General features: G+C 39.6%; 2 protein-coding genes across 6 annotated transcripts; one reads left to right on the forward strand and one right to left on the reverse strand.

The window, feature by feature from the left end:
- Nucleotides 1–145: 145 nt before the first annotated feature.
- On the reverse strand, nucleotides 146–17,522 carry LOC103720912 (putative galacturonosyltransferase 3). Of its 5 annotated transcripts, none has more exons than XM_008810879.6 (6): nucleotides 17,344–17,522; nucleotides 14,881–14,957; nucleotides 13,275–13,335; nucleotides 2,400–2,734; nucleotides 1,370–2,309; nucleotides 146–633 (listed from the first exon to the last, which is right to left on the reverse strand). In XM_008810879.6, exons 1-6 carry the CDS (start codon nucleotides 17,407–17,409, stop codon nucleotides 358–360), a joined length of 1,755 nt encoding a protein of 584 aa, XP_008809101.4. In that variant the 5' UTR covers nucleotides 17,410–17,522; the 3' UTR covers nucleotides 146–357. The 5 variants fall into 5 exon arrangements, with proteins under 5 accessions (XP_008809101.4, XP_088573613.2, XP_089785536.1 ...); XM_088717487.2 differs by having other exon boundaries at nucleotides 13,275–13,385; nucleotides 17,344–17,495; XM_089929410.1 differs by lacking the exon at nucleotides 17,344–17,522 and adding an exon at nucleotides 16,831–17,320.
- Nucleotides 17,523–21,155: 3,633 nt separating this feature from the next.
- Nucleotides 21,156–23,635, forward strand: LOC149767860 (protein FAR-RED IMPAIRED RESPONSE 1-like). Its single transcript, XM_089929411.1, has 4 exons — nucleotides 21,156–21,445; nucleotides 21,783–21,860; nucleotides 21,946–23,117; nucleotides 23,190–23,635. The coding sequence occupies exons 1-4, from the start codon at nucleotides 21,401–21,403 to the stop codon at nucleotides 23,611–23,613; spliced, it is 1,719 nt and encodes a 572-aa protein (XP_089785537.1). The 5' UTR covers nucleotides 21,156–21,400; the 3' UTR covers nucleotides 23,614–23,635.
- Nucleotides 23,636–23,652: the final 17 nt, after the last annotated feature.

Consider the following 23,652-nt stretch of genomic DNA (forward strand, 5'->3'; position numbering starts at 1 on the left):
ATTAAAACTTTTTTCCATATGACCACCATTTGCAGGATTTTTACATGTTCAAAACCATGCAATGACTCGTGAACTAAAAGCAAGCCCAAAAAATGAATAAAGTTGCGAGATAAGATACCTGGAGAACTGTGGAAGTCACAAGTTGTAACCCAAAATGACAAAATTTCATGATTTTTTCCCGAGCAAATTTCCGGTTGAATGTCACCCATTTACACAGAAAAAGGGAAACTGCAATACCTATTCCGGAGGGGCGTGACGCTAATAGCAGCGCATGCTGCATAACATACAGCAAGCCTGTATGTTGCGAAAAAGTATGACCAAATTGATAAAAGGATTTGCTATCTACAAGTTCCGGTTTCATTCGAAAAAGTTGCAGACTCGGAGATACGGGTTGTCAAAGTTGACATACTTGGTCCAGTAATGCTTGTACTTGGTGATAGCAAGATCCAGCCACGGCTTATAATTCCCATTATAGTGAATGACAGCTGCCTTCTCAATCACTGAGGGACTGATAAGAGGATTGTAACCCAGACCGAGAACATGCCAACTCCAGTCAAGTGTATATGTCAGGCCATAAAATGTTACAAGACCTGCAGGCAGTGTCCCAAGCTTCCACAGATTTCGGACTTTGCCCTGTAGTTAAAAAAGGAAACTTGTTGATTGTTGGAGGTACCTTATAAACAAATTCAATGGAAGTGATATCAAAAGTTAGGGGAAGAGTAACAACATTCCACAAGAAGAAAGCAGTGATGCACTACTGACTGCTTCAAAATACAAGTTTAAACAGATCTTATAGACCTACACATTAAGATGTAAATTTGTGGATTGTCTTCAATAATTTGCTAGCTAACATGTGACATCTCATGTGGAGCACTCCAGGTGTACAACCAAGACTATCTTGTATCATACAGAAAGTATATATAAAAAAAAACAAATCTACAATTTATAACTCAACAATATAATCATTAGATAGACAACAAAGGTGACATCCCAGCACAGAAGAAATATGTGCAAATTTTAATATGCAAATGTTCATGCCAATAGAATGAACAATAAACATATTCTAAATTTATGCTTCCCCGCATATTCGAAATCCACTGACATCAATGTTCAATCAGTTTGATATTTTAGTTGATGCCACATCAAATGTGATGTTTTCCTTCTTAATGTGCAATCATACTTCATTTTGTCAGACTTGACTCAAATAATAAATTATAACTGTAGACAGTAATAGTAACTCAGCAACTTGAAATATCTTAAGTTCAGAAAACAAGAAAAGGCAGCCATAAAAACTGATAACTATTCCTGGAAATAAAGGACTTAAAGGAATGATATCATACATAAAATTGAAAAAAAAAAGGATCCTTACCAAGTCTTGCCAATAGCGATATATTCCTGTAATATCTCGTTTTTTCCATTCTTTCAAGTCAAAGATGTTCAGTCCAAATGCCCATCCACAGCCTTCTTGTTCAAATGTATCAGAGATCATTGGGTCTGAGAAGTTGAGATATTTATCAAACCGGCCAAAGTCTTCTTTGCAAGTCTCTACAGCACCATTCACCATCCCTTTCATATCTATAGACCAAAGTGGTGTCAAATCCTTTTGTACAACGACATCATCATCAAGAAACAGTATCTTATCCAGCTTTGGGTATATTTCTGGCATGTAGAACCTTAGATGATTGAGCATAGACAAGTACTTGGGGTTCTTGTACTTAAGATTTTTATCCCTTACTGTAGATGGATGATCTCCAGCAAAGTAGTATTGTTTAAGATTCTCAGAATTAATTTGGTGAAGAACTGGAAAGTAAGACGAATTCAGCCACTTGAATTCATCAATGTTCTCCACGTGTATTGCTGCATCTAAAGGAGGATGGGCAATGAACCACATCTTCATAGCTGCAAAGTGCAGCCTGTCCGTGACAACATGAAAGACATGTTTCTCCAGTACCTTGACATGCGATATGGTAGAGTTGACTACAACTGCAGTGGCGAGTACATTATCGGAGAAGATTGCATAATGGTAGAGGGATGGATCTTCAAGTTTGGCCTTATCTGCTAATTCTTTGCTAATATGATCATGTAAGAAGTAATCAGTGGTGAGCTGTAGGGGAAGGCAGTGAAGGGGTTTAGGGATTGTCTTTGTAGCGAACTGGATCAAGAACTGGTTTTTCTTTTTTTGTGCAATTACTGTTTCCTCTGAGGTCTGTGTCATGGCTCGTAATTTTTTTGCCACTGTAGAACAATCATATAACTGCTCTTTTGCTAATGATAGAACATGAGCCATGGCTTTTGCATGTTTAAGAGCGCTGGGTAATAGGAGGAAAATTGGTTGTCACATCAGAGTGGGATTTACAAATGGAATAATATCATATAAAAAGAGTTGAGAAATGACGTACCTTTCTTGCAGTTCAGCATCCGAGTTTGCTTCTTTAATAGCATCTTGATTTTCTTTGATACGCTCCATCAAATGCTCAGCAAGATCAAGAATTTTCTTTGAACTAGCAATGCTAGCATATACCTTAGCCATTATGATTTGATCTTTCATCAGTTTCAAAGTGGAATCTTGGCGATGGTTTTGATGTTCTCTCCTCCATACGCTGTGTAGTCCCCTGAGTGTGTTGTTGAAATGCTTTGACCGTTCCATGGCTGCAATTTGCATCTGTAATTCAGCATCTTTGCTTAGTTGAATCATCTCTTTAGTTCTTTTTTTCTTCCATTTTTGATGCAGTTGCTGCAGCAAAAGAAACATGACATATATGAACAATTCTGCAGAAATTTGCATCAAAATTTAAAAAAAAAAAATAGGAAAAAACCAATAAAATGGCTTCTTTGAGCTAATTGAGTGAGCTTGTTGATGTTGTCAGCAGAAGACTTACCCTTGCCTTGTGACTCAGTAAACTGTGGTTTAAATGACCATTCTAGCTTCTCGAAGTCGAAATGTATTAGTTAAGTTTTTCCTTTCTATCCTCTGATATCTTTCAGATTTTGTTCTATTCTAAGAGATGTTTTTATATTCAGAACTCTCTCAAACTTAGCAAGTTTCAGAATAAACCATTCTTGCCTCGAGAAGTTCAAATTTGTCTTTCAACCACAGCATGTTAAGTCAGAAAGAGTGCCAGTCCACCCTTTGGATTTACATGGGTTTCCTCATCAGAATTCTTCCACTTCCAAGAATCAGATAAGCCTTTTGAGTTTACCTTATGTCTTTTAAGAGCACCAAAAGCATCTGCATATGTAGTAATCTCAACATCCTACACAAAGAGTTATGTCACAAAGGCATGAAGGTAAGTATACTCTTGCACAAGGTTTGCGGAACCGCCCAGAACTGCCCGATTCGGGGCGCTCCGGGCCGTACCGGCGACAGACCAGGACGGTTCCGCCATTGAAACCAAGACGACTCGTCGGAGGGGAAGAAGGAGAAAAGGAAGAGAGAGAGCGAGAGAGAGAGAGAGAGAGTGGGGGAGGGAGGGAGGGGAAGGGAGAGGAGGGAAGGGAGAGGCCAGGGCCGGTCGATGGAGGCCAGGGAGCCTCCGTGCAGAGGAGGTGGAGCCCCACCTCTAGGTCTCCCCAGCCTCCGCCTTCTCCGCGCGGAGGCTCCCCGGCCTCTCTCTTCCCTCCTCTGAGTCCTCTCCCTCTCCCTCTTCCTCCCTCCCCCGCTCTCTCTTTTCCTCTTTTGTTCTCCCTCTCCCATCCTTAGAAGATGTGTCGATACGGGCCCGACACGGCACGACGCGGACCCGTACCGACTCGTCCCGCCAGGCAACCGATACGGTGCCCAGTACCAGTTCCGCCCTCTTTGCTCTTGCTTGAATAGAATATATTTTGGCTTAACTAATTTGTTGATGGGAGTAATCCAACTGAACAATCAATATGGTGATCATTTTTCTTGTTGGCGAACATTGAGCGTTTGAGACTCATACCAAATGGACTATATTAAAGCTCATAAAACTAACCTCAGAGTATCATGCGCATATGTATGTTTATACATACATGTATCTATAAGCATGTGTATATATACACATATATACATATATACATACACATGCTGCTTAGGACAAGCACACATTTTTAATCTACATTCTGTCCATCTACCAGATATCAAAAGAGTGTGATTGTCATGGATGGTTGACCAGTGTTAACCTATTTCCAGCCAATGGGTTCAACAGTGTTGAGGAAGTAGTAGGCTTCCATCTCAGCAGATATCATGAGATCATGAGTAGCAGATACATGATAATTAAAATCCATCCTCTTCTATTATGACCTGAAATCTTTATTAACGACAAGATGGATAACCAAATCAATTTTAGATTGCATGTCCTCTTCTCTTCTCTTTCTAGATCCAAGATGACACCATGGGACTAATTTTCTGAGAAATGCTATGCAAGATCCCATAAAGTGCAAAGAACAATCCTATTGCTAGGTGGGGGGGGGATGGATTAGAGCAACTCATGGAATTGTTGCCAAAGACAGCTGATTATGGAGTTGCCAAGCTATGAATTGCGGGTCCGATGAACTCTTTATTTGCAACTAACAAGTGCCCCGAAGTGCTTTCCTTCCAAAAATCACTCTCTATCATCTCTTGATTGTACCATGCAAACAAACAACCATCCCTGTTCCCGCGTCCTATCATCATATGTAGTATTACATTTTATGGAGAGTTAGGGTCGATGAACCCACCCCAAGTTTCCCCTTCCTGTCTTCCTCATCCCTCTCTCTCAAGTCAATTTTTATCTCCTTTTAACTCTATGTATACTGAGATTTGTTATCCTCTAGTTGCTTCTCCCATGTCTAGAATAAACTAATAGAAATGTTTATAGATAACTAATTTGTCCTCTACTTTGTTTTACCTTTTGCAACATCAGACTTAAGCAAGTTGTGTTTCTAAAGATTTAGTGGCCAGAATGTTTGCCTCATCACCAAGTCCTCAGCAATGTTTCCTTCCATGCCAGCCCTCGCATATCTCCTTTTCTGACACTCGAGACTGACAAACAACTGACGTAGGGCTGCTTTTCTCTCAAGAAGGCTATCATGTGTAACTCGGTAGCAAATTGTGTGACTCCTGATCTCAAGATCTCTCCCCCAGCATACCTCCTCATCAGTGTAAGGACCCATGTATGGTGCACCCTATGAATCTTCGCAATATCCATTAACATAAAGTTGACACAATGTGCAGCACATGAGATCTAAAAAACATGTGTCCACCGCTCCATCAGGATCTCCCCGACGGCCTTATATCATGGCCCATTGATAACCTGCACGGCGGCACGACGCGGACCCGTACCGACTCGTCCCGCCAGGCAACCGATACGGTGCCCAGTACCAGTTCCGCCCTCTTTGCTCTTGCTTGAATAGAATATATTTTGGCTTAACTAATTTGTTGATGGGAGTAATCCAACTGAACAATCAATATGGTGATCATTTTTCTTGTTGGCGAACATTGAGCGTTTGAGACTCATACCAAATGGACTATATTAAAGCTCATAAAACTAACCTCAGAGTATCATGCGCATATGTATGTTTATACATACATGTATCTATAAGCATGTGTATATATACACATATATACATATATACATACACATGCTGCTTAGGACAAGCACACATTTTTAATCTACATTCTGTCCATCTACCAGATATCAAAAGAGTGTGATTGTCATGGATGGTTGACCAGTGTTAACCTATTTCCAGCCAATGGGTTCAACAGTGTTGAGGAAGTAGTAGGCTTCCATCTCAGCAGATATCATGAGATCATGAGTAGCAGATACATGATAATTAAAATCCATCCTCTTCTATTATGACCTGAAATCTTTATTAACGACAAGATGGATAACCAAATCAATTTTAGATTGCATGTCCTCTTCTCTTCTCTTTCTAGATCCAAGATGACACCATGGGACTAATTTTCTGAGAAATGCTATGCAAGATCCCATAAAGTGCAAAGAACAATCCTATTGCTAGGTGGGGGGGGGGGGGATGGATTAGAGCAACTCATGGAATTGTTGCCAAAGACAGCTGATTATGGAGTTGCCAAGCTATGAATTGCGGGTCCGATGAACTCTTTATTTGCAACTAACAAGTGCCCCGAAGTGCTTTCCTTCCAAAAATCACTCTCTATCATCTCTTGATTGTACCATGCAAACAAACAACCATCCCTGTTCCCGCGTCCTATCATCATATGTAGTATTACATTTTATGGAGAGTTAGGGTCGATGAACCCACCCCAAGTTTCCCCTTCCTGTCTTCCTCATCCCTCTCTCTCAAGTCAATTTTTATCTCCTTTTAACTCTATGTATACTGAGATTTGTTATCCTCTAGTTGCTTCTCCCATGTCTAGAATAAACTAATAGAAATGTTTATAGATAACTAATTTGTCCTCTACTTTGTTTTACCTTTTGCAACATCAGACTTAAGCAAGTTGTGTTTCTAAAGATTTAGTGGCCAGAATGTTTGCCTCATCACCAAGTCCTCAGCAATGCTTCCTTCAATGCCGGCCCTCGCATATCTCCTTTTCTGACACTCGAGACTGACAAACAACTGACGTAGGGCTGCTTTTCTCTCAAGAAGGCTATCATGTGTAACTCGGTAGCAAATTGTGTGACTCCTGATCTCAAGATCTCTCCCCCAGCATACCTCCTCATCAGTGTAAGGACCCATGTATGGTGCACCCTATGAATCTTCGCAATATCCATTAACATAAAGTTGACACAATGTGTAGCACATGAGATCTAAAAAACATGTGTCCACCGCTCCATCAGGATCTCCCCGACGGCCTTATATCATGGCCCATTGATAACCTGCACGGCATTCTCCTCTCCTACTTGATCAATGACCTCCTCCATCAATTTGAGGATGTCATGGCGTCGTGCACATGATAGAAAGCATCAACTAACTTATAGAAGAAAGTCATTGTATCACAATATATCAAGAAATTGATAATGCTCCACTTGGTAGGACCGGTCCAACCATCACACATCACTATCAATCCATATATGGGCCTCTTGCTCTTGTATGAGGCAATCCACTTCTCTAGCTCCTCAGTATTGTCAAATAGCACACCGTAGATGTTGTTCGGTCCTAGAAGATCTACATCGGGACCAGCAACCTATATGGAAGAAATGGCAGACCTATAGTACGTATTGTCTGCCACATTTGCTAGAACTTGACTGAAGTGGAACCAAGATCCAATAGCTCACCACATATCATTCTTCTTATCCTTCTTTTGCATTAGGTCAGCCCTCTACTGCTTTGAATCCTTGCTAGGGTAGGAACATAGATCTAAATCATGAATGGCTACTCTTGGTGGAATCTCTTTGGATGACGTTTTTTTTGCTATCAAAAGCCTCCAGCAGAGCTACAAGACAACCATCGCCTCTGCTAACAGCCTCCCTGACGTAGAGGAAGCGGGTAGAGGCGAGCACGTCGCCTTCGATGAAGGATGGAAGGGAAAGAGCAAGCACGTTGCTCTCTTGCTTGACGTAGAGAAGGCGGGTCGAAGTGAGCACGTCGCCTTCGTGAAAGATGGAAGAAGAAAGAGCAAGCATGTTGCTCTCTTGCGATCACACTAATAAAGAACTTATGGAACAATTTTATTACTCAAACTTCAATGATCCCAATACAAGGAGTGGGGCCTTTATATAATAAGGGCGAGCCACACATAAGTAGAAAGACAAGAAAAATAAAACAAAATTTTAGAGCAATAATTCTAAAAATCCTGAAAAGATTCGATAAATTACTGAAGCAAAATCTTAGAAAAATAATTCTAAAAAATGCTGAAAAGATTTAATGGGTTGGTTGGCAAAGATTCAATGGGTTGGTTGAAGCAAAATCTTAGGACAATAATTCTCAAAAATGCTGAAAAGATTTAGTGGGTTGGTTGGCAAAGATTTAATGGGTTGGTTGGCCTTTCCTTCTTTGGTTGGATTCTCCAAACTAGGTGTGGCTGAGATCGCGGATAGGAGATTTGGAGTGGACACCTTGGTTGGCTTTTCCTCCTTTAGCTGGATTCTCCAAACTAGATGCGGCTGAGATCGCGGGTAAGAGATTTGAAGTAGATGCCTGCAACAGGGCCTCCCTCCTGTGAAGAACTCGACCCCGAGTTCAATTGAGTGATGTTTGATCCGTGGTACTCGTATAAGTCCTTCACATTAAATGTTCGGGAGATATGCAAATCATCAGAAAGGTCCACGATGTAGGCATTGTCGTTGATTTTGCGGAGAACTTTGCAGGGTCCAATCTTCTTTGGCTTCATCTTGTTGTAGGTGCCCGCTGGAAAGCGTTCTTTTCGTAGGTATGCCATGACAAGATCACCTTCATTAAAAGTTTTAATTCATCGATGTTGATCTGCATCGTGTATTTGGCGTTTGCCTCCTCGATCTTTTTCTTCACCTCAGAGTGCAATGTGGAGAGCTTTTCAATTATGTGGTCGGCAGAGACGTTCATCCCAGGGAGCTTTAGGAGGGGAACCAAATCGAGAGTATGACTCGGCGTGCGACCATACACAATCTCAAAAGGAGTCTTTCCGGTCGATCTATTGAGCATGTTGTTGTATGCGAACTCTACTTGGGCTAGTGCTAGGTCCCACTAGTTTGGCCTCTCTCCTGCAATACAACGGAGGATGTTACCCAGGGTTCGGTTGGTTACCTCCATTTGACCGTCCATTTGTGGGTGGCACGTGCTGCTATACTGGAGGGTGGTGTCGAGCCGTCGCCACAGTGTCCTCCAAAAATGGCTGAGGAACTTACTATCTTGATCAAACGTGATTGTCTTTGGAACCCCGTGCAGGCAAACAACTTCACGGAAGAAGAGGTTGGTGATGTTAACTGCATCTGCCGTCTTCTTGCATGGGATGAAATGACCCATCTTAGAGAATCTATTGACGATGATGATGGAGTCCATGCCTCTTTGGGTTCTTGGTAATCATAGGAAAAAGTCCATGGATATGTCTTCCCACGGGGCACTCGGGACAGGAAACGGGGTGTACAGCCCTATATTTTGTGACTGGCCCTTTGATGTTTGGCAGATGTAGCAGCGGCACACGAAATTGCCGATGTCCTTCCTAAGTTTGGGTCAGTAGTACTTTTCTTCTACGAGGGTGATAGATTTGTCTCAGCCAAGGTGACCACCGAGACCTCCACAATGTAGCTCCCGAATGAGATGCTCTCGAAGCGAACTCTGAGGAATACAGAGTTGGTTGCCTTTGAAGAGGTAGCCCTCTTGGATGTGGAAGTCATCTTCCCCAATTTGTTTTGGTGTGCACTTTTTCCAGACCTCGTGGAAGTCTTCATCCTCGGCGTAGAGGTCTTTGAGGAAGTCGAAGCCTACAACCTCAATTCGCATGGTGACTAGCAAGTCGGCTCTTCGACTAAGAGCGTCAGCGACTTTGTTCAGGTGCCCGGCCTTATGTTTGATAACATAAGTGAACTTCTGGAGTGTGGCGATCCATCGGGCGTGCATCCGATTGGCGTTCTTCGAGCTATTGAGGAACTTGAGGGCTTGGTAGTCGGTATGTAGTAGGAACTCCCTCTGGAGGAGGTAGTGCTCCTAATGCTTCAAGGCTCGGACCACCGCGTATAGCTCGAGTTCGTACGTAGACCACTTCTTTCTTGCTTCACTAAGCTTTTCACTATCGAAGGCCACGAGTCTCAATTTTTGGGAAAGGATTGCGCCAATGCCTACGTCAGAGGCATCGCAATCCACTTCGAAGAGTTTCTCAAAGCTGGGCAGGGCCAACACCGGAGCGGTTGTCAATTTTTCGTTGATGGCGTTGAAGCTTTGTTCGGCCTCATCGGTCCACTGGAACCTTTCTTTCTTCATGCAGTCTATTAGTGGGGCGACGATGCTGCTAAAGTTGTGCATGAATCACTGATAGAAGGTTGCTAAGCCATGGAAGCTTCACACCTCCATTGCATTCTTCGGGGTAGGCCATTCTCGGATGGCTCGTACCTTCTCGTCGTCGACGCATATGCCATTGCTGCTCACAACATAGCCCAAGAACACTAGGCTAGATGTCATGAAGTTGCATTTTTTGAGGTTAAGAAAAAGTTGAGCTTCTCGGAGTGCGATGAAGACTTGCCATTGGTGCTCGAGGTGGTCCTCCTTCGTCTGGCTATATACAAGGATGTCGTCGAAGTAAACAGCCAGAAAATTGCCAGAAAAGGATTTGAGTACCTGGTTCATCGGTGCATAAAGGTACTCGGAGCATTCGAGAGTCCAAATGGTATCACGAGCCACTCGTAGAGGCCTTCCTTCGTTTTGAAAGCTGTCTTCCGTTCATCTCTAGGACGGATTCGTATCTGGTGGTAGCCACTCTTGAGGTCGACCTTGGAGAAGATCTTGGCACCTTCTAGCATATCGAGCATGTCGTCCAGGCAGGGGATGGAAAAATGGTATTTAATGGTGATTTTGTTGATGACGCGACTGTCGATGCACATCCTCTAGCTTTCGTCCTTCTTGGGGGTCAGCAGTGCTGGTACTGCGCAAGGGCTCATGCTTTCGCAAACTAGTCCCTTGCGGATCAAATCCTCCACCTGGTTCTGCAGGATCTCATGCTCCTTGGGGCTCATCTGATGGTGTCGAAGGTTTGGGAGGCTAGCACCAGGTTTGAGATCAATTTGGTGCTGAATGTCTCGCATGGGAGGAAGGCCATCAAGTTACTCCTCGGGCATGATGTCCCTGAAGTCTTGGAGTAGGGGGTGCACATCTCTTGGAAACTCCACCAGTTTGGCCTCCTCTCCTTTGATCACAAGGGCATAAATTTCTTCAATGTCTTACATATCACTTTCAAAATTATTAGTAACTAAGAAGGCTCGTCCTTCCACTCGGGAAGGCTTGGGACAAGTTCCTTCTCGCATAGGTCCAAGGACAATCTTATGCCCATTTTTGGTGAAGGCAAAAGTATTGACTCGACCACTATGGATGGCATTCACATCGAACTGCCAAGGTCTGCCTAGTAGAACATGGCAGACCAAAAAATAAAAATAAAAATAAAGTCATTTTGTTATTTTCGAGCAATTTTTTCAAGCCCAAAAAAATAAAAATAAAGGGAATGCGATAGAGGAGAGGAAGGACACCTTATTTAGGCTTAGATTTTCCATCAATCGCGTTGAATTAGTGTGATTTTTCAAATTAAAGGAAAGGAGGAGCCGTTTAGCCATTTAGGAGCAGACATCTCTTACTTTCTTGAGGGATAAGAAGGTGGCTTTGTCGCTCAACAGTTCACCTCCACCTTCTTCCTGGAAACCCTCTTCTTTGCTATTCTAAAATTAGCGAAGTGCTTCTTCACCAGCTACCGAACCTCCTATGGGCATTTTCGGTACATAGATACGTCGGAATAACTATCATATAAGTCCTACCTCAATCTACTTATCCCTCCTCTCTTGAACTCTGTATTGCACCAGTTGTACTTTCAATAGTGCCAACTAATGTTATGCTTTGGCTACTTTTTTCTTGATGGCTCCATTTTTATAAGTTTATCAAGTATGTCAGTTTATCAATTATTTAAAAATAGCAAAATTTTATTATGATAAATATAATATTTTTTACTTCAAAAAATATATCTAATTTATCCAATACAGAGTACTAATTTTTTTATTTATTTATTTATTTATATATTTTAATAATTTTAAATTTAAAAATATGTTTAAATACCATAAATTCATAAAAATATATTTTTTACTTTAGAAAATACTTTTGAAATATGTATTATGTACTACTAATTTTTCATAATTTTTGGTATTTATTATATATTTTTAATTATTTTTAAATTTAAAAATAATTTTTAAATAAAAAAATTTTAAAAAATAATTTGAGCTCAGATCCTTGTAGAACCCTAAAATGGATGCTACATATATTTTTTTAGGCCCATAGACATACATCAAAGGCTACTTATTTCTCAATTTTTTCAAATTTAGGCATAGGCCACTATGCGCATGATTGCATCAAAATTTAAATAAATTGACACCAAATTTAGCTGGAGAAAATCTTGCATGACCCTAAATACACTTCTAATTTTATAATTTTTTTTAATTTTATTTTATTGTATTTATTTTTTATTTTTTAATCTGAAAATATTTTTTTAATTTTTAAAAATTACGTATAATCTAAAAAATAAAAAAATTATGTCATCATGTAGATCATCCATAAATCTGCAACATATTATAAAATCAAGCTAAAATTTTTGGTATGATCTCTCCTTATTTTGCAAATTTTAAGGTATTTTTTGGCGGAAAAAAAGAGAGAGAAAATGAGATAGGGGAGAGAAAGCATAGCTTATTTAGGATTGGATCCTTCTTCAATCGTGCTGAATCAGCGCATTTTTCACCGTGGAAAAGGGGGGATATTTGGATAGATTGGGAAGGCCTGAGAACACTCTTTAAAACAAAAAGGAAGAGGGGGGAGGGGAGCCGGTTCGGAACTGGCCCGACTTGGTGTGAACCGGATAGTTCGCATATGTTCCACATAGAACTGGCTGGTTCGGACCAAGTCCGGACAGTCTGCGACCGGTTCCGGCCTATTCCGGCAAATTCCTATTTGTTCGAGACCGATTCCGAACGGTTCAAAGCCAATTCCCAAAAAAACATATGAACCAACCCGGTCCCCTACCGGGTCGGGTCGGTACAGGCCGAACAGGGTGGTTCGGCCCAAATCGGTGGATCTTGCTTTGAATTTAAGAAATGGGGAGGGCTGGTGATCAACCCAAAACTGTTCCCCACTTTCTTCTTTTTTAATTCAGCCTGGGCTGGGTCTGGTCAACCCATCATGGGCACCCAACCTAGGCCCCCAAAGACCCGACATGGAGCTATATTGTACATCATATCTCATTTTCTTCTCCTCAAGTTTCGGTTAGTTTTAGCTGTTGTCATTTCAATGCCCTCCATAAGTCCAATTTAATATTCATCCAGTTCTATGATTGCAACAATATTAGCATTATGTTCAGAAATTAAGAAAAAATGTCATGGAACAAAAGGCATAAAGGATGCAAACATATTTAAAGTAGCAACCATTACTGTGAATCTCTCTTTCAGCTGAGCTGAATAAATTACAGGTTCTTGTGATAAAAGAAAAGAATAATTAAGATTTTTAAACGATGATAAGAGCGTATCTATTAGTAAAGGAGATGCAAGAAAATAATCGATGCAAATTCTTAAAGGAAATGACTTACAATCCTTAAATGGAAGGCCAAACTAGTAACAAGAATCAATCGAGAAACATTGTAAGGCAAGATACATTGTGGAAGAAAATCTGCGAAGAAAATCATAGGGAAAGCATAAAACCTCTCCAGGAATGCAGTGCGGACAACCTTGAAGATGCCTATAGCCTTTGGCACCTCCCTGGCTGTAAAAGATATGTTAATGACACTCAGCTTGGGCTGAAGAAAAGCATATCTGCAGATAAAATAAAGCCTAAAAGCCTCCACCAAGACAATGTATACAATCAAAGTAATTATTATATAAAACAAATGGCCAAGAAATATGAATGGTGAGAAAGTGCCATTTTCTACATTAGCATTGGCTGAATACGTTGTAAGCCACAAAAGCAGTAAAAAAAAGGGGTGTTTTCTAGTGAACGAGGCTCTAGTCATTTTGGGATTTGGGGAGAGTCAGATATATGCAGCCTTACCTCGAGTGCAGAAAGGTTGTTTCCATGTTTAGAACCCAAGACACCAAGATCACTACGAAGCAATCTTACCTTTGCACTATGGCCCAAGTGCCATAAATGTAAGCCCAAGCAATAGTGGGAATAAATAAATATAAGCCCAAAACTGATCCTAATACATACCTAAAGATACATATGCTATGTTTAGCACAAGCATTCGATATTATTGCTACATAAAATGATATAACTGTAACATGATGAAAATAAAATCAAAAGATAAATAAAAAGCCACTAACATAATTTTAGAAAAATGAGGCACTAACATTTATCATATTTGAATTCAAAGTTTTAAGTCCTGACAAGATGAGGGGCTTCCCGGCCGTCCCATCCCGTTCCTATGAGAAAATGGGATCAGGATGGGGTCGAGACTCTGATACCCATCTATGCAGGCAAAGAAGAAGAAAGTGGAAAGAAGGAAAGGAACAAAAGATGAAGAAAAGGAAAAAGTGAAATGAAAGAAAAAGAAGAAGAAAAAGGAAGGAAGGAAGAAGAAAATGAAAGAAAAGGAAGAAAAATAGGAAGAAAGGAAAGAGAGAAGAAGAAAAAGGAAAAAGGAAATAAAGGAAGGAATAAGAAACAGAAAGAAAAAAGAAAGAAATGAAGGTAGAAGAAAAAGATAAAAAGAAAGAAAGGAAAGAAAGAAGAAAAATAAAAAAAGAAAGGAAAGAAGGGGAGAGAGACGGAGGATATCTACCGGGCTGCATGACTGGGACTGCCGTCAGGATGGGGCGGGACTGCAAGGCATCCCAATTCCAAGGAGAAACTGGGACACATCCGTCCCACGGGATTTAAAACCTTGTTTGAATTAACTCTATAAGTTGCTAGCCATTAGCAATGATGAGGGACAAAATAATTAAATCACATAATAAATACCCAGACTTTGTGTTCTTCAGTTTATGGATGACTAAAGTGCCATACACATTATTCTGAGATCAAGCATGCCACTAGATGTGTGACAACTAACAAAGAGGAATCCGGCATATCCTGGCCTATATTAAATAGTAGAAAAGAAATTCGAAAATCACAATAATACAAAAAGAAATTTCAATCTAACTTGATTAGTAACTTGAACCTTATGAAACAAAAATATTGCCTATTAACTAGATTGTTAGATAAAACAGTTGCAGCTAAGCACAGATGTTAATTATACAGGTGACATGCTCATGTGTCTCAGAAAGGTAAAAGAAATGATTAAGTTAGATGCCTTTCAATTGAAAATCTTACCTTATTGGACCATCAGGATCCATTATGGAAACCGTTTCTGATGTCTCTGATCTGATTGGACAGGTAAGGATCCAGACCTGGAAAATTGCAAACCAACCGTGATGTTCAAGCTAATAACCTTTTCAGTAAATCAATCTTAGTTTGATCAACTATTTTTCAACTTCTAATGTACATGAGAATTCGATTTATCTAGAAAATTGACAAGAAATAGCTGAACTGCTCACTTAAATATATAGATCCACTAAATAAGTTAATAATGAACTATAGTTATTCACTGCCATTTTCATTTACCAAATTCTTGATTAGAAATTCATGAACAATATGTTAGTGGTTTGAAGGATGGGTCATGTCTATCATCTTAAATGGTGATGAACAAGTTGCCTTAAAAAGTGGAGATAACAGACAGCAGTTTACTGGCATTAGCATGACATATGGAAACAACAGTGAAAGAACCTGAAAAAGCTACCTTTCGCTTGATAAGGCTGCAATATGAAACCAAAGGACAAAACTGCCTGGTATGTTTTGGTAAATAAAGCAAATTACCATTTAGATTTATATACCATATAGGTATTAAAATAGATATATAGGCATTATGATCTACTGCAGCCAACAAAATGATGATCTACCATTTGCGATCCTAGGAGAATTGAAAGCTAAAAAGAGAAAATGGATAATCATCAGCTGTAAAATCTGTCATTGCTCTGAACCAGAATCCTACAAAATTTGGTGCAAAATTATGCAAAAAAAATGAATTGCAATTGCAGGGGCCTAAAAGGTCATGAAAAAGTCATGGAAAGGCAACCAACATAACCACTATTTATGAATGTACGTATGTATCCTACAGATATACCTACATATGTGCATACATACATACACTTATGAATGCATGCATATACATATAAATGCATACATAAATACATACATACGTATTATTTTTTGGTATGTTTTACGAATGTGCTTTCTTTCAAAACAAGCATGTTTTCCAGGAAGAAAAATTGTTAAACGAACAAATGCAAACCCCATCCAAGTTTGGGAAACGCCTCAAAGTCCAGCATCATGCCGAACTCTGGGGTTTTCTCAGTACCATATAGTATGTACAAATGCGTGCATGCGTGCATGCATGTATTATATTTTCATATACTTGATTGTAGCATTCAAATTGAAGCTACACAACATAAATGATGATCTAAAAAGTTTAAGTTGCCTAGAAACTATAGGTCCAATCATTAAGTGTCAGAATTTTACAGAAATTTTAATATGTTAATATTATAATTTTTTATATATGATAAAGAGTTAAAGACCCGCCAGATTTTGCAGATAACGAAACTGGCTGTTGGACTGCCCTGTTTTGCAATCATTGTGGAACTGCACATTCTCATTTTGTATGCTCCTTGTAAAAATCCAGTCATAAAGTTGGTGAGATCCTAGAAGCGGACCTCAAAGAATTTATAATGAGCGGACTGCCCCAGCTTTGCAAGCATTGCCATCACATCAACCTTCCTAAATTTCTGGATCTTTTCCCAGCCTTACACCACCCCCCCCCCCCCCCCCCCCCCTAGGAGGACACTTTTACTGCAATAACAAATCCATGGTTTTGGAACTAAGAAAAAAATTGAAGCTCGGTATTTGCATGGATCCATGGGTTCTTTGTTTGAAAAAAAAGAAAACAGAAATCAATTGAAATCCTAGTAGTCTGCTTTCTTGTCATCTAATATAGCAATATTCTCTGTTCTGAGAATAGAAAACATTTCCTTACTGCATCTAATCCTTAATAATCTTTAATACTCAACCTCTCTGTCAATATAGAAATAATCTCACTGTTGTAATGAGAAGAACTAAGAAGAAAATTTTAAAATGCCAGAGAAACTAAAATCTTCTAATGGACTCCCGTTTCAGCATGCATTGTTTCCCAAGAAAACAAATCCAGAACTGTAAGTAATGCATGCAAACCTGAGTCCAAGAAGAAGCTGATATTTAAAGAAGAACAAAGTATCCAGAAGTAGCCATTGCAAACAAACAAGTATCTCGATCAGGTAAAACTGTGGGCCGATCAAATCCAAACAATAAAATCATGAGCAAAGTCTTAGTTTAGATCAACAAAGAAAAAAGAAGAAATCAAAAGATCCCACAAACGCCTCGCATGACATCATCCAAGCCCATCAACACTCCAAGAATCAAGAAACATACAACCCTAAACACAGGACCGTTCTTCTCTAAATCAATTCAAACCCTAAAACTCCAAAACAAAAGACAGAATCAAGAAAAGGACATCCAACCCGATCATCGTTCCCGCACTCCAAATCAAAAATCTCCTCATAATGCGATCCCATATATGCGAAAAAGAAACTAAAACAAGCGACACATTGACGAAGAATCTGGTGATCAAGAAATCCAAGGCATCGAAGAAGACTACAAAGAAATGGGAGAAACTCGAAAGAGGAGAAAAAGAAGAGTCCTGCTTGCCTCGAGGCAGCAGAGGAGGAGAAGAAATCCACAGCTGGAAAAGCCTCGGACACCACCGCATGCCATCTCGGCGAGAAGAGAAAAGAGCGAGAGAGGAGGAGGTAGAGAAGAAGAGGGGAAGAGAAAGAAGAAACAAGGATGACGAAGAGAGGACTCGGGGGAAATATTTATAGGTGCCGTCTCGCTTCGCTTCGGCTCGCCAGGGAAAGATGGAGGCGGGCGGGATTCACCGTATCAAATGCTGGTAGTTACCGATGGACGGTCAAGATTGGAAGATGATTGGGCGTTTGAGGTGATCCAATTGGTCGATGAGGACCGTCCATGTGATGCATCTAGGATTGTCTCACTGAATACATCTATCCCGTCCATGGGCAAACAAGTGGATGGATTGGCCCCAAGAATTTTATATAAAATATATGTTTATCTAATCCAAGACTTGAACCTGGACTTTTTGCTTGCTAAGTAAAAGGTTGCGATCACTCAAGAAATTATACATGTTAAAAGTAGTTTCCATAAGATTGAATAAGTGAGATACATACTTTTGGAGCATTTTGTATTAGAGGGAGTTGGGCTTGAATGGAAATGGAAATGAATAGCTTCCATTCCAGCTATTTGGTTGGATGGGGCTCTTATCTAGTATTTAAATTTTATTCTGATTCTGATATCATGAACTAAACGCATCGGAGAATATGATCATTCCAATTCCGGGGAATATGACCATTCCAATTCTATTTTCAATCTATTATGATTTCAATTTAAATTTTGACTGCCCAATAACCAATTTGGTCCCGAGGTAAGGAATAACCAGTTATACCAAAAGATGCAGTCAATACACCTAAAACCACACCTGTAACCCAAGTTAATTCGCGGGATTTTTAAATTCTGATTCCAGTTGCGAACCAAATGCACCTTAAGTAAATGACGCTATAGACGGTAATTTTCTCTTTCATGCAGCAGTTTTGACTTTACAGAATACATTTAAATGTCCAAATAGATGGTAGTTTTGAACACAAAATAAAGGAATTGTCTACTGATGATATAAATAATATTTATGATGGTTAGACAAAAGTTTGCTTAGTACACAATATGTGAGTTCTAGGTTACTTATTGTTGACTAGTGAGAAGGTTTCTCTTGGTCATGGACGCTTTTGATTATACCTCAAATGTGGTGGGTGCCAAATTTTTTGGTTGGCAATTAAAGTCACTATAGGTTGGGTACCAGTAACCTATGTCCAAAGTCATTCGCAATACTTTAAATTTGTTACATTAATAAATTGGATGGGTGTTAGAAACTAGGGATGCAAAAAGGCCAAGCCAATTATTAGGTTAATCAGGTTTGGCTTAGTATTTCAAATGCTTGCTTAAGCTCAGCTGTAGATCAAGCTCAAGTTAAAAAAATTCGCTCTGCTTGGCTCATATGACCTATGAGTTGAGCTTTTATTTATCCAAGATGAGCTTCCTTCCATTTTCTTTTTCATGCCAATCAGGTTTAGGCCTGATGCATTTATTTATTTAATCCAGTTGCCACCGTACCTCTATTTTAGTGTCCGCTTGTGTGATTTTGGCCCCATGTGAACATAGGCTATAAAGCTTGATATGTATTTCTGATCCATTTGTTATCATCTTAAGCTTTTGAGTTAATTAATTAGTTAAGATGTTCATTTTAAAACCATGGCCACAAAAGTTTTATTTTTATTTAGGGATAATTATGATTTACCCATCTGAGGTTAGGCTTGATTTCACTAATCCCACATGTGGATTGCAAAGTAGCACTTAACCCATCTAAGTTCAAATCTATCATACTTCGGCCTTGGGGGAGCTTTTGGAGGGCCAAAAAGTACTTTCTGGTCCTTCAAAAGTACTTTTAGATAATAAAAAAATGTTTGGTAAAAATTTTGAAAAGCTTTTTTAGCTTCTGCGGGAAGCTGAAAACAGTTTTTGAGGAGAAGCTCCAATTTGGAGCTTTCCGAAAACGCTGTTTTCAGCTTTGTCGGAAAGCTGTTTTTTGGACCTAATTACCCCCATTTAAATCACACTTTTTCTCCTAAAACCCTCATCCCGCCTCTTCCTCTCTCACCCATCCTCTCCCTCTCTCTCTCTATCTTCTTCTTCCTCTCAACGCCGCCGCCTCTATTCCTTCTTCTTCTTCTTCTTTTCTTTTTTTTCTTTTTTTTTTGTTTTGGGAGCTCGTGGCTGCCCATGGTGGCAGCCACCATGCCGGCCACCACCCATGGCTAGCGACCCCCCTATATAAATAATAATTTCAATGAAATAAAATAATAAATAAATAAATAATGAGTGAGTGGCAAATAATCTGATCTAAATAAATAAATAAATAAAAATATTAGTAATTATTTAACCAATTTTATTATCTAGCTAGAAAATTTGTTAGAGAGATAAATGATCATTAGAAAGATGAAAAATTAATTTACACTAATAATTATAATATTTTATATATTTATTATTGTATTATACTATAAATATAATATTATATTACATTATATCATAATACATTGATATGTTATGTTAAATAATTTAATATTATATTAAATTATTATTCTATAATACATAATATTATAGTACTATATTATAATAATATTATATTACATTACATTAATATTATACTATATCATATATTTATGTATTAATACATATTATATTTTATTATGCTCTGTTGTATAATACTGGTAATGTTCTTTATGGTCATTTTGTCAAACAAAAGTACTTTCTTAGTTTGTTTACCAAACACATGTTAAAGTGCGATAGCACTTTAGAAATGTAGTTACCAAACAGCAAATAGCTTTTTATAAATGCTCTCCTTCAGACAGCTCTACTTCCAAAAGCTCTACTACTAACAGCTCCCCCAAACAAGGCCTCCATCGTTCTCCATTACCCACTTTTGCAATGAAATAGCATCGAGGGTTTCTTTTTCATGTGATTTTGTGCAATTTTGAAACCTTGTTCTTCCCCAAATCACAAATTGACGACGTGTTTCTCCAAATCAAAGATTTTTCTACCAAATTAAAGCCTCCACTCATCTAATCGAAGCGGAAAGCCAAGCTGAAAATCGACAAAGAGGTATGTTGTTTTTTTTCTTGATTTTGGATTTTATGAGACGAATCTTTTTGTTTTTTGAGAAGAGTTGTATAAGGATTAAGCTCTTTGTTTTCAACATATCAAACTTGGGATTAGGAAGTCCCATTCAGCAGTGGTAGATTGGTTTAAATGATTATGCTATGTTACCTTTGTATGTGAAATTTTTTATTGCGATGGTCATTTAGCAGTAGTTGGATTAGTTTAAATGATTATGCAGTGGTCCCTATATACGTAAAATTGTTTATTACAGTGGTCGGTCCCATTTAGCAGTGGTTGCGTAGTTTAAATGATGATGTAGTGGTCCTTGTGTATGTGAAATTGTTTATTGCAATGGTTGGATTAGTTTCAATGATTATGCAGTGGTTCCATTTTGCTCTTGTTCTGTCCAATGATTAGTTTCCTTTCTTTATATACCTAGTTGTTGCTAAACAATTACTAACAATTGCTTTACTTTGGCTGCATAAATGGCTGAGGATAGATACTCTACTTTGACATCCACCATGGAGGAGTGCTGGCACCAAATGCAAAGTACACTAAAGGTGAGGTGGACTATTCTGATAATGTGGATCCTGACCTCATAAGTTTCTTCGAACTCCAAAGTATGTGTGCTGATCTAGGGTGTCCATCTACCAGTGATATGTACTTTATGGTACCTAAGGGTAATCTTGACCATGGATTAAGGGTTTTAGAGAGTGATAAAGGGTAGTTCTAAATACACCCCCCCGATTGCTCAGGACACCCCCCAAAAACCAAAAAAAAAATACCCAAACTAACCTTTAGTGTAATTACCATATTGCCCTTGAAATTTTCTCAGTACACCCCCCTTCCTCCTCCTCCGTCTCCTCCTCCGTTTCGTTTTGAAAAGGAAAAAAAAAACCACCCCTCAAACCCCCCTTAAACCCCTCGATCCATTTACATCGTTTAGGCGATCTTTGAAGGAGATTTAAGCCCCATTCGAAGCATGGACAAGCAACTAGTGATTTGGGACGAAGAATCGGCCGCAAAGGTACGTGTTCCACCTTGTTTCGAAAGTTTTTTTTTTTCACGGTTCGTGCTCCGTTCGGCACTGGATCGCCGAACAAAAGGCTTCTGTTCGGCTGCATAGTGCCGAACAGAAGCCTTCTGTTCGGCAACGCTCTACCGAACAGAAGGCTTCTGTTCGGCTGCACAGTGCCGAACATAAGGCTTCTGTCCGGCACACTGAAGCCGAACAGAAGGCTTCTGTTCGGCACTCTGCAGCCGAACAGAAGCCTTCTCGTGCCAAATCGCGTGCCGTGCTGAATTTTGTGCCGAACAGATCCTCTGATTCATTAATTCTTGGTGATAAATTATTTTATATGTAGGGCTATGCTACAACCGAATCGAGTATAATTGGATCAGAATTTGTACTGGATTACACAAGCGAATTTACAACTTACGAGGTATTATAATATATTGTGCAATTTTGTATTAGTTTAGCGAGCTATTTTTACAACTGTGTACTTACATAAATTGTTTAATGTATAGATCTTCAAGAGTAGAGAGGACTTGTGTAATTGGTGTCGTGAAGCTGGGAGGCGAAATGGTTTTGTTGTTGTAATCAAATCATCCGATGCAGGTACCATTTCTAAGAAACCCAGAATTACGTTAGGTTGTGAGAGGGGTGGGACGTACCGAACCACAAAAGAAAAGCGAATAAAGACTGCCTGTGGGACAAAGAAGTGTGGATGCCCTTTTGCATTAAGAGGAAAGAAATTGGATACTGCGGATGATTGGATATTACTGGTCGTATGTGGAGTGCACAATCATCCCGCTGCAGAGAATCTGGAGGGGCACTCATATGCAGGGAGATTATCTGAGCAGGAGACGGAATTGTTAGTGGATATGTCGAAGAGTTTGGTTCGTCCAAAGGACATATTATCCACATTGAAGGAAAGAGATGCCCTCAATGTTACGACTATCAAGACTATCTACAATGTACGTCAACGGTTTAAGGTTGCAGAGAAAGCCGGGAGGTCTGAAATGCAACATCTATTAGGTAAATTATCAGAGGCTAAATATATTGAGTGGCATAGGAATTGTACTAATACGGATGTTGTGCATGACTTATTTTGGGCACACCCTGGCAGCATTGATTTGTTCCGTGCATTTCCCCGTGTGTTGATAATGGATTGCACGTACAAGACGAATAGGTATCGTCTTCCGCTCTTAGAGATTGTGGGGGTGACATCTACTGCCATGACATTTTCAGTTGCTTTTGTATACTTAAATTCTGAGGGGGAAGAAAGCTATACTTGGGCATTAGAGAGATTGCGCAGTGTCATAGCTGATGATGTTTTGCCTGAGTTGATTGTTACAGATAGAGACTTGGCTTTGATGAATGCAATTCATAGAGTATTTCCTACTGCTAGACATTTATTATGTAGATGGCATATTAGTAGGAATGTTTTGGCCAAGTGCAAAAAATTTTTCGAATTGAAGGAGAAATGGGATAAATTTATTATGAGTTGGAATGTACTAGTGCTGTCCTCCACGGAAGACGAGTATAATAATCGCTGGAGTGCACTGCAGAGAGAGTTCGGTACCTATCCAGATGCACTACAGTATGTGTCAGATACTTGGCTGAGCAAATACAAGGAAAGATTTGTTGCGGCGTGGACTGATACATGCAGGCACTACGGAAATGTGACGACAAATAGGTATCACAAATAAAGACTCATTTAATTTTAATTTGCCTCAATTCTTATATCTAACTTTCATTTGTTTACTAGGGTCGAGAGTGCACATGCAAAGCTCAAAAAGCAGCTTGGATCAAGCCAAGGAAGTTTCGAGTCATCTTGGACTAGAATACATGGATTGATTGAGTTGCAGCACAGCTCCGTTAAAGCCTCATTGGAGAAGAGTTTATTGGTAGTGCAGCACAACTTCAAGCTAGCTGAATTCAAAGAGTTGCGAGGTTTCATATCTATAAGTGCGTTAAATCATGTCCTCGCCCAATCGAAACGAGCCAATTCAGTTGGATTTGATGATTCAAATTGTGGGTGCGCTATTCGACGCACACATGGTATACCATGTGCTCACCAGATTGCGCGGTACAGGGTGGAAGGTCGGCCCATTCCTCTCGACTGCATAGATCCTCATTGGAGGAAACTTGATATTCTGCCTACCCCCCCCCCGTGCAGCCAATTCAGTTGAGTTGTGATGCAGAGTTAGATTTGATTGCGCTACGATTCA

The sequence above is a fragment of the Phoenix dactylifera genome, chromosome 3, assembly GCF_051530095.1.
Source record: "Phoenix dactylifera cultivar Ajwa chromosome 3, Ajwa_hap1_PhDact_Kaust_v1.1, whole genome shotgun sequence".
In the NCBI taxonomy this organism is placed as follows: domain Eukaryota; kingdom Viridiplantae; phylum Streptophyta; class Magnoliopsida; order Arecales; family Arecaceae; genus Phoenix; species Phoenix dactylifera.